This window comes from Oncorhynchus kisutch, linkage group LG20 (genome assembly GCF_002021735.2).
Source record: "Oncorhynchus kisutch isolate 150728-3 linkage group LG20, Okis_V2, whole genome shotgun sequence".
In the NCBI taxonomy this organism is placed as follows: Eukaryota; Metazoa; Chordata; class Actinopteri; order Salmoniformes; family Salmonidae; genus Oncorhynchus; species Oncorhynchus kisutch.
The window spans coordinates 39,783,112-39,803,049 of record NC_034193.2 but is presented as its reverse complement, the minus strand read 5'-3'; the positions used below and the strand labels follow the sequence as shown (position 1 = coordinate 39,803,049).

Sequence of the window (19,938 nt, the reverse complement as noted above, 5' to 3'; positions counted from 1 at the left end):
AGGGATACTGAGGCAAGTCTAGTCCTGTAAGAATCAGCATTGCTATACCATGGGTACAGCACAATTGTGCGCATGACACTACCTCAGATCAAACTATTTGGCGATATATTGGGCAGGAATTTTACGCCCATAGCAGTTGAAAGATGTCTATGTGCCCATGGGTTTTAATATGGTAAACTAGCTGTCCATCTGGCATTTGAAGAGAGCATGGGTGATGGTACACATCCACTAACACTCCCACACATACACCCTCAGACAAGCTAGGCCCAACTCAGACATGTACCTACCATGCCAAGACACATGAGAAATGCACACCAGAGAAATAAGGACACCTAACTAAAAGCGAAAATGCAAAAGGGTTACAAATGAATAAAATAAAATAAAATCAGCAGCAATCCATACATATATATATATATATATATATATATCATCCCAGACAAAGACACCAGTGCTTATGAATTGGGTGTATGTGGCACTAGACATGGCCAATTCTTTGTCAAATACTGAGGGACAGGCAGTTTTAGGGATGATGACTCCACAGCCCACCCACCCCCAGAGCACGATAAGCTCGGGTTTTGTTGACACCCCTGGAATGCAGCGGCCATAATAGTACATACTAAAGAGGGGAGTAATTCCTCTCCCTCTGCAGAGGTCACCCCTCTCTCCCACATCTTCTCTGTCACACACACACACCATATGATTATCCCAGATACCCTGGCGGCACTTACAAACACAATGAATATTTATTGAGTTTTGACCAATAACCTGGGAAAAAAGGAAGAGAATGTCTGAATAAAGCCCGTCTTTGCAAACAAGGCTGACGATCCGTCTCCCTGAGATCCATGAACACGGAGCCCACATGGATGATTCATAACAATCTCGCAGAGTGCCAGCGAATGTACTCACCTATGATTACACATCTAAAGCCCTGAGAGCACAAGCCGTTTACAGAAACACCAAATCTCCTCTGTAAAAAGGTGGCAGCATTGCTTCGCTCATCTAACCTATTCTGCCACAGCCAAAACAAAACCGTATCCTAACCAAGCAGTAGTCACGAGCAGCAGCCCCTCCAGCAACAGCCACCCAGAATATGAGCGAGGAGGAGAACACTGCAGAGTAGACACAGAAAGACATGGCTAGCAGAACCAGGGGAAGCAGCAGAAATACAAAACCGGGCGGCTTGCCTTTTATAATCGGACATCTCTCCTACACCCCGCGGCCACGGTCACAAATTCCTCGTGGTCTCCATCGGTAGACGGTTGCGGTGTGCGAAACGACGCAACATCCCAATCACCAGTCTGACCATGGTGGAAGCAGCAGCGGCCGTGCCTAATTTCCAGGCTGTTTGCTCAAAAGTGCTTCCCCACGTACCGTATGATTCAGTCTCCTTGACAAGCAGATGGCGCTTGTGTGTGTGTGTGTGTGTGTGTGTGTGTGTGTGTGTGTGTGCGAGAGACAGAGGGAGCGAGAGAGTGGAGTGTGTGTGTGTTGAGCATGAGTCATCGCCCGGCAGCCATTCCGCATTTGCCGGCAGTGGCACACAGCACACTCCATCCTCATCCGTCAAGGAGGGGTGAGGGGAGAAGCGGGGGAACATGGCCTTATTCTCACACACAGGATCCTCACTGAGCACTAAAGGAATTTGAAGCAACTGAAAACAGAGAGCAAAGAGCATGTACATTCCATGGCTCTTGCTAGCAAGCAGGTCAGAAGAATGTGGGTTGAATATTACTCAGCTCTGACTGGACTTCTATCAGGAGTGTTTGCCCGGTGTCCTAACTTTGTCAGGCTCATAACAGGAGGTTAAAAGGTTTACAATGTACAAACCCAACCCACGGGTAGGTGTGAAAGACCTGGGGTGATGTCATCCATGGCTCAGAATAGAGGAACATAGGTGATCGATAGTCCCCTTTCTTTCCTCTCCCTATCCTTTTTCCTCTCTGGCAGCTCCCATCCAGGACAGCTCATCGGTTTCCCCTCCAAGCTCTTGTTTCTCTATCACAGGCAATCATAAACGGCCCAAGCATATCTAGTGATGAGGATTTTGTACAAGGTGCTGGCCGGTAACAAAGTTAACGTCATGGGATACTTTCCTTGAGTTTGAGGTGTGGAGAAGAGGCTGTTCTGTTACTTAATGAACCAGACAAAGCAAAGCAGTGCAGAAATGGGTCCATCAAGGCTCAGAGGTTCATAGACAACTGTACATGAAATAGGTTGATTTTTGATTGGGATAAACGATTCCAACAAACAAGTAGGGTTAAGGCCTAAATATTCATATTCTAGCCCAAAATAGTCCAGTCCCACCAGAACTGAAACCAATGGAGTTATTGTATGCTAATGGTGGGATCTTCTCTTTACTCTCCATTAGAGGTCGGCCGATTAATTAGGGCGATTTCAAGTTTTCATAACAATCGGAAATCTGTATTTTTGGGCGCCATTTTTTTAAATACCTTTATTTAACTAGGCAAGTCAGTTAAGAACACATTTTTAATTTCAATGACGGCCTAGGAAGCATCTTCACAATGTCCTTTGCTGTTGTTCTGGGATTGATTTGCACTTTTCGCACCAAAGTACATTCATCTCTAGGAGACAGAACGTGTCTCCTTCCTGAGTGGTGTGACGGCGGTGTGGTCCCATGGTGTTTATTGCGTACGATTGTTTGTACAGATGAACATGGTACCTTCAGGCATTTGGAAATTGCTCCCAATGATGAACCAGACTTGTGGAGGTCTACAAATTTGTTTCTGAGGTCTTGGATGATTTCTTTTGATTTTCCCATGATGTCAAGCAAAGAGGCACAGAGTTTGAAGGTAGGCCTTGAAATACATCCACAGGTACACATCCAATAGGCTAATTGACATAATTTGAGTCAATCAGAAGCTTCTAAAGCCATGACATTTTCTGGAATTTTCCTGTCAACTTAGTGTATGTAAACTTCTGACCCACTGGAATTATGATACAGTGAAATAATTTGTAAACAATTGTTGGAAAAATTACTTGTGTCATGCACAAAGTAGATGTCCTTAACCGACTTGCCAAAACTATAGTTTGTTAACAAATTAGTGGAGTAGTTGAAAAACTAGTTTTAATGACTCCAACCGAAGTGTATGTAAACATCTGACTGATATATATATATATATATATATATCAAAATAAAATGTGGATTGGGCATAAGGTAGGTGAACTCTATAATAAAACTCAGTGGTCATCTTTTTTCTTCTTAATATAAATACATATGCATGTATGACTCCACGTCGACTGTTCGCCTCCTCCAATATCTACACCACAGTTTCACCCCTTTACTATACAACATCCCTCACCCTAGACATCTCCAATTAGTATAGTACGCGCTAGTATTTACGGGACCTTGATATGGAAGGTATACTAAATTCAGAATGAAGATGTCATAGTATGGCTGGCAGCTGAAATTGGATAGAAAATGAGAGGCATGTAATCTGTGGCTACAGACCACATGCCTGGTGGTGGCACTGCAGACAGAGTGCAACATATATTTATTAATATACTCCAGACACACAACACCACTACTACTATAGGAAAGGAGATACTTCTTTACTAGATGATTCCATGTGTGTTATTTCAGTTCAGTCTTCGCTATTATTCTAGAATGTAGAAAATAGTTTAAAAAATAAAGAAAAAACCCTTGAATAATTAGGTGTCCAAACTTGTGACTGGTACTGTAGTTTAACAGCAGTTTTCATTTTGCATACCGAAAGGTATTTGCGTACAGAAATGTAATTGTTGCCTAAACAGCTGTTCCATAACCACACTGTCAAACCTACTGCCAAAATAAACTGATCAAATAAAACAAACTGACACACGGGGATAAAAAAAATGTAAAAACTCAATTGTTCCAACCTCTGCACCCTTTCGCTGATAAGAAAAGGATGTGATAGGGCTTCCCTAATCTTACCTCATCTGCCTTTAACCCCCAAAACACAAACAATCACATAAAATCCAATAATCTATTAGCGAAAAAGCCTGTTGGTAGTGTTGATTGGTCCTCAATAGGGCATCAAGACTGAGTATGTTCGTGACAATTTTCTACTGGATAAGTTATTGTCTTAAAGTTGTGGGCTACACTTCCAAAAGAAGCTTCTGAGTTTTTTTTGGTGTGATTTTTTTGGGGGACAGTCTTTTCAAACCTCTATTGGGGCAAATGTACTGTACATTGGGATGGGAATAACTAGGAATATAACTCGTTTTTTTGCTACAGTAAACTGAAGTGCCTTTTACCTGCCCAAAACTAATATCTGCTAAACTAGTCATGTCAAACCGTTCACGTGGGACCTTGCCATTGACGCTGCTAAAGCGAACTTTGCGCCAATGTCCCACCGGCTGTACACTGGATGTACAGGTTCAGCCATTCCAGCACACTGTTGCCTCAGGTGGTCCACTGACACCGGGGAAAACTAATGCAAACTCCACACATGCTTATGACATCACCCCCATACAAAATGGTCAGATCACAGTTCCCCTATCAGCGGAGAGATGGAGCAGATGGAGTGTTTTCACTTGGTCACTGCCAAACACTGAGAATGATTTCCCTCGCATCACAAAGAGAGTGACTATGCTCTTTAACCAAGTCAACCAAACTGGGGGAAAAAGGAAAAAGGCACTCTGTGACCTTGGTGCAGCGCTTTCACATGAGCTCCCCCGTCAACAGATATCCAAAACGCGAGCAGGTCGATAGAGGCAGAATGTGGACATGTGCGATGCCACTATTGAACTGAAGTAAAGGAAATCCATCTTCCATTAGTCATGTCACATGGCCTGTAGCCCAAATGGCAAACATGGAGAATGACTTCCCAATCACTCGGAAAAAAGCCCAACAGTATTTGTAGTGTAGAGGTTGGCCACCTTTGAGTCCCTCAAAGTTTTGGACAGTTTAAGTCAGGATCAAGACCTTAGAATGAATGAGACAGTCTACAAGTAAAGCACATGAATGAAGTACAGTATTATTCATGTAATAACAAGCTTTGTATCATTGGTGATAGACAATAAGCCTATGGGCAATGAGGCATCTTTTTTGTTGACGTTCAAACAACCTTTCGGTAGGGGGAAAATGACAACAGCAACAATTTTGCTCCAATAGTTTAATCTCTGCCGTTGTTGAGCTGAACTCTGCCGGCCCAGCTCATGGAAGGGGAGGGTTGATATGAAATCGATCCAGGGCAGTAATGGGGCTGGGAAGCTGGGGACAGTTGTGTTGACCTTTCCTCAATGTCATTTTCTCCCCTCGGTGGCATTATTGACAGCTCAGAAATGGTTGGTTCTGTGGCATCATTACTGTGATCAATAGCCAACCAAACCTCCGGAAACAGGGGGGGTGCACATATGCACATTTGGGGGAATGCAAGGCAACGCCTCACAAATTTGCTGTCTAGAATAGTACAGCTGAGTTTTATTGCACTTAGATCAATAAAACTGGACCACATTTAGCCATTTGGATAGATATAATAAAACAGTCTAACAGTTGTGTACTGTATGTAGCTGGAATTTGCAGGAACACTGTTGTGTAACTACTTTGGCCTGTTGCTCGAGGGTACTAAAACCTGTGATATCATTAGAGAACTTGAGCATCCCACGTATCCTTTTGTGCACACATGAAACGTTGCCAAGGCCACTTTGTTCCAACATTCCCACCATTCAATCATGTTCAATTGCTTAAGAAATGTCAACGCCAACGGTTATGGATTGAAGTAACCTGCTTCTTTTAGCACTTTCAGTTTGGGTAAATATTTCCCAAGCTCAAACTATTAGATTTCCCTTTACATTACCATCCGAGTCATGTGTTTACCTATAGGTGTGTGTGAGTGTACCAGAAATCATTGTAAGAAAAGATAACCAATGACCTGAAGGAGTAGGCTATTGCCAAATCTCTACACGCAAGACAAAGGACATAATGCTATGAGCAACAGCACCTTTATTGCCAAACCTCTCTACCCCTCTGTACTCTACACCCAGAAACATATGCCTTATAGAACGTGTAGGCCAGTTGTGGTGAGTGCCATTTAATATTAGGGATGACCATTGTATCATTTGTTGGGCTAACATGTTGGCTAGACATCAAAAGACATTACAAAAGACTGAAATGCAAAAAAAAAATCCCACTTTTTCTGAATTCACCCTGGCCGACAGCATGGATGAGTGTCATTCATATTCCATTCGCCCAGCTCAGTGTAACAACAGGTTTTGGCTACTACATGATAATCGAATTTGCCCTATACCCATCGTGAGGTTGCTACAACCTAGCCTACAAATGAAAGTTTATATCCTAGGCGCACCGGTCGAGAGACAAATTGGAGTAATCAAAGTGACACATTCAATGCCGCCTTGCACATGCTTGCCTGCAACTAGCTGATCTTATCACCCACAGTTCACTTTCATAGCAGCCACATACAGAATCATCACTTAATTCCTTCGATCTACGCTACTCCTCGCTCCTTTCCCCTTCGCTTGTGGAATTCAGTGCACAACAGAACAGATGCCTGTGACCAGGCACAATAAACCTCTAACAAGCCAAACCTTCATATCGTAACTTCTAACCACTACACAGCCTACATCGCTGTCACCATATTAACGTTATAGTCAACAAACTAGAACTAACATGTTAGTAAACCCAAAATGCAATCCATGGTGTACAATCAAACAGTAGTGTATATAGCAAGCAGTTGGTGGGCCACAGTGGCAATAAATGAATGAAACCAAAAGCTTATCTTGACTTGGAAGAGTTGAAGTGTTGGAAACGCTTATGCCACCTCTGAGTCAGGTTGTTGAGTAGGCTAAATTTGCTACATTAGCTAAGTAAGTGAAAGGTAAACTAAGAAGAAGAACAAATACAACAAGTATACATATGGTTAGGGTTACTGTATAAGTCTATGGAAGTGTGAGAGCCATGAGCCTCCTATGTTTTGTATTGAAGTCAATGTACTCAGAGGTGGACAGAAAATAGCTGTCCTCTGGCTACCCCAAGGTGCTGCCCTAGAGGGTGCTGTTGAGGCTACTGCAGACCATTGCAAACAGTGCGTTTTAATCGGTTATTTTGGTAGGGATGGGTGTGAGTAATTTGAGTACAGGAACGGACATCCTAACTGTCTTTAACCAGAGATCACGTTTTTCAAATACTGTAAAAACATTTGGTCGAAACTCATCTTTGAAGACAACGTTAATTTGCTTCAACTCGTGTTCAATTTGTACATATGCATTTGCGGGGCAAACAAAAACGAAACCAAGTGGGTCCCGTGTGGTTCAGTTGGTAGAGCATGGCGGCTTGGAATGCTAGGGTTATCGGTTCGATTCCCAAAGGGGACGAGTATGAAAAATGATGTAGGCCTATTAACTACGGTAAGTCGCTCTGGATAAGAGCATCTGCTAAATGACTAATGTCAAATGTATGTATCAAACCGTTCTTCTCCCCAAATGTCCTTTCCCACCATGTCTCACTCAATTGGGTTCCGACCACTCCCTCTACACATGCTAAGTGCCACACACAACCTCCCGCTCGGCCTTCGGGAAAAAAATGCATCTAACTGATGAGATACACAAGCAACGTTCCTTGCCAAATAACAACAGTTTAATCACAAATTCAAAATGGACTGGTTGACTGAAGTAAAGAAATCTGTGTTCCAACAACAAGCTGTAGTTTTGGAATAATTGCACCCAGTCTAATTTCCGCTCAGGCTACAAGTTACCACAGCCACAAAGTCAAAATGGTCTATATTGTAAAAATGTATGAAAACAAAAACTTTTTGGACTTAATTTAAGGTTAAGGGTTAGGTTTAAATCTGATATTAAGAAGAGAAATTGTACAAATAGGCAGGGTTTATGACTATGGCAACACTACTTTGCAAACTGCTAGTGCCGTTTAGAATTGGTTAGCCTGTGCTATAATTGGTTAGCCTATGCCCTAAGCATAGACAGGTTCCACACAATATGCAAAACATTAGTTTGATAAATAGAAATGGCATATTTTCTTCAGAATCATTAAGCCTAGGCCAACTACGTTGAATGCACCTATATCGAAAAGACAGATTTTGGTTTGTAACCCTAAAAAATGGTCCTTTAACTCACCAAATTGAGCCTGGTAAAAAATTATCACTCTGATAATAATTGTTCCAGACTTGGAGATGTACATCACTTCACACTATTTTATTCTGTTCTATTAAATCATGTTTTTTTTTTACTATAAAATGGGTGTGTCTTTACTGTGGTTAACGGCTTGGGAAATAAGAGTCTTGGGTGCAATTTTATACATTTTTTAAACAACGCTATGGCATAGGATAGGATTCTACAAGCAAGGGGTTACTACCTTTTTGAAGATTGTGTTCCACGATATAATATAACCAGGTGAAAATACCGTTTCAATGAATTCATTATAAAACTGCACTTTTTTTTAAATTGACGACTGGGGCATTTTAGCTATTAGGATTTGTTATTTGTAATGGTTATGATAAATGATGTATCGTTGGCATATAGATAAATGCGCACACACATATTTCCAGTGTGGACCTTTGTTTTTCAAGTACTCAAATTAAAAAAACATATCATACAAGTACTCAGTCAAAAAAATATATTTGTCCATCCCTATTATTTGGTGAAATGTGAATATATTTAGTACATATAGTGTTATCTAAAAATTATAACTAAGTGTTTCACTACTTTTATGAAATTCAATGAATAGGATGGTCCTCCGCCTCCCTTCTGAGGAGGCTACAATAGGACATCTATTTTAAAAAGCAAGTGTGTAGGCCTATAAGATGGAATGGACTTTACATGAGAAAATGGCTCGTGTGAAAATGGGTTTCCCAGTAGAAATAGAGAGAAAAATTAAACAATCTGTGCATTAGAAATAATTTCCAGTGAATTCCGATGTATTATTATTGCAGCAGAACTTATGAATAATAGCCTAACGTAATGTACAAGGTCCTTATAATAAAACCAAAAAGCTTTTGGGCGGAAATGTGGTAACTGCAGTAAAATGCGATGTAATCATTAGACTGGATCAACAGGATTAACTTTCCAACTAGACATTCATATTTGATCCTACTTAGAAAATGATTAAATATTCGCATAGACTCTGCCAACGCAGCGCGCACCCCCTCGGCCTTTGCGGTCGGTATTTTTATGAATGAAGGACAGTATGCAAATGAGAGCGATTCCGAAAAGAAATGGCGGATATGGCATATCAGTCCTCCACAAAGAAAGACTTTCTAGCCAACAGCGTCACAATGCAAACGAAAGCTACTTTTCCGTGACCGTGCACCCAGATCATTTTACATAGCGGTCAACATACAAAGTTGTTATACGTCTGCCGTGTTATTGGCATGGCAAATGGTACATGAAGTGCAGTTTTGAAACTTTTCACTGTAAACCCTTTACAAAATGTTTCTGATCCAACCCCCCCCCCCCCCCCCCCCCCCCCCCCCCCCCTTCTCCCTCGTTCGAGACTGAAGTCGTTCAGCAGGGCGAGGGGGGGCCTAACCATCCCGCTCCTCTGTCCGCTAACGTTACATTGTAACAAAGCATTTTCAACTTTGGAGAAAAACTTCAGGTCCACCACTCTCGTTATGCATAACATGGGTATAAATAGAGAACGTATCACATGCAAAATAAGAATTAAGGCTACTTTTGTCAAGTAGCTAATGTTATAGGCTACTCACTCGTCTGGGTGTGTTTCCTCGGTCATTTTTTTTCGTTTCACCTACAATAATATCCCACCCGAGGGTACATTGTGTGGTGTCTTCATTTTGTCTTGCCCTTCTCGTCCAACACCTCGATCACACACCCGTAGCAGTAGCAGCCTAGTTTTCCGAGTGTTTTTTCTGTTTGTTTGCGTTATTTCTTGCTTCTCTTCTTCGTCTCTCAGCGCTTCACTACAATTATTCGAGTGCATCCACGAGAGTGTAAATCCCTTTGGAATACCTCCACCGATTTAATCCCGTCGCGCCCCATGCTGAAATACGGTAATTGAAATCGTGCGTTGATGTCGGTGAGGATGGCCCCGTACGAGCCCCATCTCTGGTTACTCCATGTTGGATTCTGTCGGTAGAAGCCAACGCCGCCGACACTGGAAGTGGAGGAGGAGGGGGGGCTTGCGGAAGTGATGACGTCAGACCCGAAGGACTGCAGACCGTATAGGATTTTTAGGTATGTCCAAAAGCCAACAGTGGACTAATTGGCTATACCAAACTATGATCTATGAGTTTCCCTATTTCTACTGTTCCACACAATAAGGTCACTCTCGGGACATTGCATTTACATCACAGTTTGGACTGTACTTTATCATAGGTGCGTCCTAGTTACATTTATAAATAGTGCTGGTTGGTATGTTATGGAGATTTGTATACAGGGTTAATGATACCTAATGTAGCCTATTTATGAACTAGTGAGTAACCCGAATACCTCAATCATGATTATCATGCATTCATAACAGCTGAAGTTACTGGAATGCAACATATTTTTGATTTGCACCATCAATTATTTGCCAAACACATCTGTCATTCACTGACACAATAGGTGATGAGAAAAAGAAAGAAAACATATATTTGAGGGGTCTTGTGTAGAACAGCTGTAGATAGTTTTCAATTAAGGTAATTGTATCACATTACCGCTGTTTCAGCCTTAGTGACAATGAAAATATATTTTTTTATATTGTCAATAAACTATTCTTCAATTTCTCACACATAGAAGGCTCAACGAACCATGGTCCCAAACCTCAATAGTTGTCTTCTACCACCACCTAGTGGTCAACATATGCGTTACATTCATTTGCCGTTCACAACTGTCCAGATGAAATTTTAGCAGTGGTGAAAAAAGTACAAATAATGTCAAACTGAATAAAAGTAAATATACCTTAATAAAAAAAATACTCAAGAAAAAGTGAAAGTCACCCAGTAATATACTATCTGGTATTAAATGTAATACCTATACTATAACTGTAATATACTATATACTAGCTGGTATTAAATGTAGCCTACTTAAGTACAGTGGTGGAAAAGGTACTTTATTTTTTATTTAACCAGGTAGACTAGTTGAGAACAAGTTCTCATTTACAAGTGTGACCTGGCCAAGATAAAGCAAAGCAGTGCGACACAAACAACAGAGTTACACATGGAATAAACAAGCGTACAGTCAATAATAGAATAGAAAAAGTCTATATACAATGTGTGCAAATGAGGTAGGATAAGGGAGGTAAGGTAATAAATAGGCCACAGTGGCAAAATAATTACAAATATAGTAATTAAACACTGGAGTGATAGATGTGCAGAAGATGAGTGTGCAAGTAGAGATACTGGGGTGCAAAGGAGCAAAATAAATAACAGTATGGGGATGAGGTAATTGGATGGGCTATTTACAGATGAGCTACGTACAGGTGCAGTGAGCTGTGAGCTGCTCTGACAGCTGGTGCTTAAAGCTAGTGAGGGAGATATGAGTCTCCAGCTTCAGTGATTTCTGCAGTTGGTTCCAGTCATTGGCAGCAGAGAACTGGAAGGAAAGGTGGCCGAAGAAGGAATTGGCTTTGGGGGTGACCAGTGAAATATACCTGCTGGAGCGCGTGCTACGGGTGGGTGCTGCTATGGTGACCAGTGAGCTGAGATAAGGTGGGGCTTTACCTAGCAAAGACTTATAGATGACCTGGAGCCAGTGGGTTTGATGACGAATATGAAGCGAGGGCCAGCCAACGAGAGCATACAGGTCACAGTGGTGGGTAGTATATGGGGCTTTGGTGACAAAACGGATGGCACTGTGATAGACTGCATTCAATTTGCTGAGTAAGGTGTTGGAGGCTATTTTGTCAATTACATCGCTGAAGTCAAGGATCGGTAGGATAGTCAGTTTTACGAGGGCAAAAGTAAAAGATGTAATTGCTATACATCAAATTCCTTATATTAATCAAACCAGACGGCAGGTTTTCCTTTTTATTTACGGACAGACAGGGGCACACTCAGACATTATTTACAAATGCAGTATTTGTGTTTAGTGAGTACTTTACACCACTGCAATTTATATCCGATATATTACATTTGTGTAAAATGACCTTGCATGGTATGCTACTCTTGCATTGTACTTTAACATTATTGCCTTGTGTCACATGTTATTAGTAATACTTTTAGTTTGACATCAACGTAGCTAGAACATATGTTTTGTTATACACCACTTTGCTTTATATATTTCTGTAAATTATATTATTCGTGTTTTTTTTAAAACAGATAACACAAACAAAGTGAGGGCTATAAAAATGATTTACAATACCACAGCAAATGGCATGTTATGGCACAATTCAGTAGAGGGAGCCAGTCTGTTGGATGCTTCAATCAATGGTTAGTGCTGGCAACATTCAGATTCTCTACCCTTCTCCCGAAGTGTAACATACTAGTGTACTATAGAATACTACGGTACTTACTATAGAATTCTGTAGCAAACTGTAGAATACTATACACTGTAGTATCCCTCAATCATGTGTAGTAGTACTTACTATAGAATTTTGTAGTGTACTGTAGAATACTATATTAAATACTACAGACTGCAAAAAACTGTACAGTAAATTCCAAAGTAATGTCCACAAAAACACTAGTCTGCAAAAACACTACAGTAATTACTAAAGTATATAAAACAGTATTTAATGTGCATATAACAGCTATAGGAGGACGGTCTCATTGTAATGGCTGGAATGGAATAAATGGAACGGTATCAAACACATGAAACACATGGAAACCACGTTTAATGACTCCGTTCCTTTAATTCCATTCCAGCCATTACCATGAGCCTGTCCTCCTTTCCCACCAGCAAATACCCTGTCCCATATCCCAATTTGTGCCATAAGCAAGAAACCTACATGCCAAGTATAGACCATATATTGTGTTCCCTACAGGTTACAGAAAAGAGCAGAAGCTCTGAACTATCATTTCAAAATATTACAGTAAATAAGTCTTCAAAAACACTACAGTAATTACAATATATATATATAGTATATAGTGTGTGTGTATATATACATATACATATATATACACACACACACTTTTTTTTACTACAGTATTTATTTTCTATTACAAACCAGGTGGTTCGAGCCATGAATGCTGATATGCTGAAAGCCGGGGTATATCAGACCGTATACCATGGGTATACCATTTAAAAAATAAAAATACACTTTTTACTGGTCTAATTATGTTGGTAACCAGTTTATAATAGCAATAAGGCCCCTCAGGGTTTTGGGGTATATGGAAAATATACCACAGCTAAGGGCTGTATCCAGGTACTCCACATTGTGTAATGCTTTAGAACAGCCCTTAGTCATGGTATATTGGCCATATACCACACCTCCTCGGGCCTTATTGCATAAGTAAACTGTAAATACTACAGTGTACTGCAATCGTGTCCGCAACACTACAGTCAATACTACAGTAAAGTTAGCAAAAACACTACAGTGAAAACTATAGTATTTATATCATAGGTTACTATAGTATTTTCTCATGTGGGCACTCATAGATTTAAAAAATAATGGACTGCTGTGGGGAATATGTTGGAAACACTCTCCAGTCACGCTTGCACCAATCCAATGCTTTTAAATGTATGAGGGGGAGTGAACGAGTGCACGAGCAGAGATTCCGAATGTAGCCTTACTCTTCAGAGTCCCAAAACAACCCCTAGCCCCTACACCCTAGGCACTCAAGGAAGTAAATCTGAGACGATTAGATAGACTTTGGCATTATGGTAATACATTTAGCATTTCCCAAGGTATATTAAACCAAATCAAACCATCTGAATAATTGACCCAAGTGCCCTACTCCCTTGTCACTATTGTCGATCTCAGAGGACTAGATAAATGGGAGCAATATGGCAAGTGTGTGTGTGTGTATGCATGTGTGTCTGTACAGTGCCTTCAGAAAGTATTGTCACCCCTTGACCGGGCTCTACGTTTTTTACTGGTTTGCGATTCACTGACGCTGCCTCTGGTTAAAGGGGAATAAAGCAGCCCAAGAGTTAACACATACAGGACCTTTATTTAAACACACTGAGGAAGATGAACATAGGGATGACAAGTGGGAGAGGTAGTGGACTACTAGTGGTTCTGTCGAAGGAATTGAAAGGCAATGAATATGTTGTACATATGACCTCACAAGAGGGGTAATAACAGTCATTAAGGACTGTATAAATGACATATAATCCCTGAACATGTTTGCAGGTTACAAGATATACAGAGGCAGCATAGGGGCCGCGAAGGGTGGAGAGGCAATATAGTCACATTCGATGGTCACAGTCACACCTGGCAACGGTGCCAGGGCCGAAGAGACGACTTCTTGCCACTGTCCACCATGACTGTCCCATGTTCTCCACTGCAACCTGCTCCCCTGATAGGAGGAAGCCTGGGATCTGGTCTTCTGTTGTAGAATGTGAAAAATACTGTGTATTCTGCTCAAGTCGGGCAAAACGAGCTTCCTATAGTCATGACATATGCAGCGATGTCCACAACGCTGTAACTCCCTGGGACTTCAATGTAGAAGAACAATCCAGACATTGGGTTGCTGGGGTTGTGGCCCCATCTGGTGCTGAATAGTATCCCGTAGGTGGAGGAGAAGGGCCACAGGGTCCATGCTGCACCGTCAGCAGGCATGGGGCTCTCATAGGCTCCAGAGAGGGGGTATAATCCACATGGTAGCAATCCACTGGATAACCCGGGGCCATACTCCACTGGACCACAGGTGGGCAGTGTGGAAAGTACCCTGTGTGGTCTCTGTGGGCCGCCGTGCTGTAGTGGTGTCAGCAAAGTCACAAATCCGGCGAGACAAAGGACCTTGAAAGAGAGTGACCCGGGTCTGTGTATTTAACTGGACTGTGACTGATGCCGCCCTGGTTAAAGGGGAATAAAGCAGCCCAAGAGTTAACACATATCGGAACTTTATTTAAACACGCTGAGGAAGATGAACATGGGGATGTAAATGCAGATTAAAAGTGGGAGAAGTAGTGGAATAGCAGGGGTTCTGTAGAAGGAAATGAAAGTTAATGAATTTACTGTACTTACGATCTCACAAGAGCAAAAATAGCAGGAATTAAGGACTGTATAAATGGCGGCAGGTAGACTAGTGGTTAGAGCGTTGGACTAGTAACCAAAAGGTTGCTCGATCAAATCCCCGAGCTGACAAGGTAAAAATCTGTTGTTCTGCCCCTGAACAAGGCAGTTCCTAGCACGTCATTGTAAATAAGAATTTGTTCTTAACTGACTTGCCTAGTTAAATAAAGGTTAAATAAATCAAAAATGTATATATATATATATATATATATATATATATAATCCCTGAACATGTTTACAGGTTACAAGATATACAGAGGCAGCATACATAATGCAACAACAACAAATTATTAAGAACAATATGTTACACAACTCAACCATCCCACCAGTCCAGAGATACAGTATGACTGAGTCCAGTTGTTGATGGGCAGAGACAGATGTTGCTCTCTGCCACTGTTTGAGGGATACTGATAATATTGTGCTGCCCTGTCTCGTCAAGAGGATGGGCAGATGTCCGGCCCCCTAGTAACTTCCCTAGCAACCTATCAGGGCACAGGTCATACAGGTCAAGGAGAGTTTGGGAGCCAGGTTTATGGTACCACCTAGACTCTCAGGCTCGGGTCATGAGGGATGAAGAGTGGAGTCTTATTCTAAAATCAATTAAATAAAACAAATTCCTCATCAATCTACACCAAATACCATATAATGGCAAAGTGAAAACATTTTTGCACATTTATTACAAATAAAAAAACAGAAACATCTTATTTACATAAGTATTCAGACCCTTCACTATGAGACTCAAAATTGAGCTCAGGTGCATTGTGTTTCCATTGATCATCCTTGAGGTGTTTCTACAACTTGATTGGAGTCCACCTGTGGTAAATTCAACTGATTGGACATGATTTGGAAAGGCACACACCTGTTTATATACACAGTTGACAGTGCATGTCAGAGCAAAAACCAAGCCATGAGGTCGAAGGAATTGTCTGTAGAGGTCCGAGACAGGATTGTGTCGAGGTACAGATCTGGGGTAGGGTAACAATAAATGTCTGCAGCATTGAAGATCAGCCAGAACAAATTGGCCTCCATCCTTCTTAAATGGAAGAAATTTGGAACCACCAAGACTCTTCCTAGAGCTGGCCGCCCGGCCAAACTGAGCAATCAGGGGAGAAGGGCCTTGATTTAGGGAGGTGACCAAGAACCCGATGGTAACTAACAGAGCTCGAGTTTCTCTGTGGAGATGGGAGAACCTTCCAGAAGGACAACCATCTCTGCAACACTCCACCAATCAGGTCTTTATGGTAGAGTGGCCAGATGGAAGCCACTCCTCAGTAAAAAGGCACATGACAGCCCTCTTGGTGTTTGCCAAAAAGGCACCTAAAGGACTCTCAGACCATGAGAAACAAGATTCTCTGGTCTGATGAAACCAAGATTGAACTCTTTGGTCTGAATGCCAAGCGTTGCGTCTGGATAAAACCTGGCACCATGCCTACGGTGAAGCATGGTGGTGGCAGCATCATGCTGTGGGGATTTTTTTCAGTGGCAGTGCCTGGAAGACTAGTCAGGATCGACGGAAAGATGAACGGAGCAAAGTACAGAGAGATCATTGATGAAAACCTGCTCCATAGTGCTTAGGACCTCACTGGGGCATAGGGTCACCTTCCAACAGGACAACAACCATAAGCACACAGCCAAGACAATGCAGGAATGGCTTTGGGCCAAGTCTCTGAATGTCTTTGAGTGACTCAGCCAGAGGTGCTTCAACAAAGTACTGAGTAAAGGATCTGAATATTTATGTAAATGTGATATTTCAGTTTTTTTGTATTTATTATTTGCTAAAATGTCTAAAAACCTGTTTTTGCTTTGTCATTATCGGATATTTTGTGTTGATTGACGAGGGGGGGAAAAACAATCTAATACATTTTAGAATAAGGAAAATTTTTGAAAAAGTCAAGGGGTCTGAATACTTTCCGAATGCACTGTAAATCTCCTTGAAACTCTATGACAAGACCTGAAAATGGTTGTCTAGCAATGATCAACAAACAATTTGACAGAGCTTGAAAAGAATAATGGGCAAACGTTGCACAATCCAGGTGTGGAAAGCTCTTAGAGACTTACCCAGAAACACTCAGCTTTAAAATCACTGCCAAAGGTGATTCTAACCTGTATTGACTCAGGGAGCTGAACACTATTCTAATCAAGATATACACTGAGTGCACAAAACATAAGGAACACCTTCCTAATATTTAGTTGCACCACCTTTGGTCCGTAGAACAGCCTCTACAAGGAGTCAAAAGCATTCCACAGGGATGCTGGCCCATGTTGACTCCAATGCTTCCCACAGTTGTGCCAAGTTGGCTGGATGTCCTTTGGTTGGTGGGCCATTCCTGATACACACGGAAAATTGTTAAGCATGAAAACCCCAGCAGCAACACTCAAACCAGTGCGCCTGACATCCACTACCATACCCTGTTATAAAGCACTTAAATATTTTCTCTTGCCCATTCACCTTCCGAATGGCACACATACATATTCGGTGTCTCAATTGTCTCAATGCTTAAAATCCATCTTTAACCTGTCTCCTCCCCTTCATCTACACAGATTGAAGTGGATTTAACAGGTGATGAGGGATGATAGCTTTCACCTGGTCATTCTATGTCAAGGAATGAGCAGCTGTCCTTAATGTTTTGCTAACTCAGTGTTTTATTTTTTTCAAATGTTAGAATATTCTTCCACTTTGACATTACAGAGTATTTTGTGTAGATTGTTGGCACAATGACAATTCAATTCTTTTTAATCCCACTTTGCAACACAACAAAATGTGGAAAAACTCATGGGGTGTGAATACTTTCTGAAGGCACTGTATGCATGGGTGTATTTGTCTGTGTGTGCACGCGATGTTTCATAATAATATATGCACAAACTGTCCCCATTCAGGTTTATCCTCAGCAGAAGCCTTTTCCGGGTAGCCTATTCGTATCTTTACACATTTTTATGATTCTTTAAAAGTACGAGAATAGCTACCAAGTCAGCCCATGGGGGTAAAGAAACATTGTCCATTTGGCCCCTAAAACAGCAACAGCAAACGACAACAGGAAGAATACCAGGCCTGCTCAGCTGTCCCTGTCAGGCCAAGGCCAGAGATAATTGTGGCTGTGACCTTTTTCTGTGGCCCTTAACTCACTCTTTTCACATTCCAGGGCAATCGGAATTGTCCCGCGGCTTGCGTCCAAAATGGCACCCCTATTCCCTATGTAGTGCACTACTTTTGACCATAGGGATCTGGTAAAAGGTAGTGCACTACATAGACAATAGGGTGCCATTTGGAACGAATCCCCATGTTGTAATAATAACAACACTGCAAACTCACCCACCTTGTCACCAGAATATCCCAACTGTCATTATCCACCCCTTGGGGCTCATTTTTGGATGGAGGTGGGGGGTGGAGGATGTAAAGTCAAGGACATAAATAATACTGCATGAGTACAAGGCAAATTGTATCTGTCTGTGGATTGTGACTTATGTACATTTGAGGATTGTGTATTCTGATCATTTATGTACATGATTTTGGCACTTATCTGTCTCCATAAATGAATACTAGTGTGACATATTGCAGAATGAAACGGATACCATGTGTTGCTTGAGGACACCTGTATTGAGCTCTGATGATGCAGTTTTGTTCACAACTTTGATCAGAGAACAGTCAATGTGAAAATCGTTCAGTTTAGGTCTTGACTATCTATGTATGATGAAATAATATTTTTATTTGAAATGTTCAGAGACAAGAACAATACCTACCATTTGTTGAAATTATTATTTTGGACCAGAGATAGGATATGCTGTGGTAAAATGGAATTCATGCATGTATAAAATGCATAGCTCATAAAACAGGGACATTCAGGGACATTCTTACTGTAGTATGCTAACTTTCGGAAGGAGGAATGTTTAACAGTTTTGATGGGTCCCCAAAAACACTTTACAAGTTGCTCTTATGCCATGTAAAAGCTTCTGTAGTTACACAGCAGCTGTACATGGTGAAAGCAAATACAGTTGATGTCAGAAGTTTAGATACACTTAGGTTGGAGTCATTAAAACTCGTTTTTCCAACCACTCCGCAAATTTCTTGTTCACAAACTATAGTTTTGGCAAGTCGGTTAGGACATTTACTTTGTGCATTACACAAGTAATTTTTCCAACAATTGTTTACAGACAGATTATTTCACTTACAGTGAATTCTATCACAATTCCAGTGGGTCAGAAGTTGACATACACTAAGTTGACAGTGCCTTTAAAACTGCTTGGAAAATTCCAGAAAATGTCATGACTTTAGAAGCTTTTGATAGGCTAATTTACATCATTTGAGTCAATTGGAGGTGTACCTGTGGATGTATTTCAAGGCTTACCTTCAAACACAGTGCCTATTTGCTTGACATCATAGGAAAAATCAAAAGAAATCAGCCAAGACCTCAGAAACATAAAATTGTAGACCTCCAAAAGTCTGGTTCATACTTGGGAGAAATTTCCAAACTCCTGTAGATACCACGTTCATCTGTACAAACAATAGTACGTAAGTATAAACACCATGGGACCACGCAGCCGTCATACCGCTCAGGAAGGAGATACGTTCTGTCTCCTAGAGATGAGCGTACTTTGGTGCGAAAAGTGCAAATCAATCCCATAACAGCAAAGGACGTTGTGAAGATGCTGGAGGAAACAGGTGCAAAGTATCTATATCCACAGAAAAACGGGTCCTATATCGACATAACCTGAAAGACCGCTCAACAAGGAAGAAGCCACTACTCCAAAACCGCCATAAAAAAGCTAGACTACGGTTTGCAAACTGCACATGGTGTCACGTTCGTTATAATGAATGTCGGACCAAGGCGCAGCGTATGTTGAGTTCCACATAC

At 41.3% G+C, this 19,938-nt stretch overlaps 1 protein-coding gene across 2 annotated transcripts in view; it reads right to left on the bottom strand.

Moving 5' to 3' along the window:
• LOC109865675 (sprouty-related, EVH1 domain-containing protein 2) overlaps nt 1-10,097 on the bottom strand; it is a 28,153-nt gene extending 18,056 nt beyond the window's left edge. For both annotated transcript variants that reach the window (XM_020454042.2, XM_020454043.2), the window contains exon 1: nt 9,681-10,097. In XM_020454042.2, coding sequence (XP_020309631.1) covers nt 9,681-9,706 — 26 coding nt within the window. In that variant the 5' untranslated portion in view covers nt 9,707-10,097. The remainder of the gene's footprint in view (nt 1-9,680) is intronic.
• Between the last annotated feature and the right edge of the window lie 9,841 nt (nt 10,098-19,938).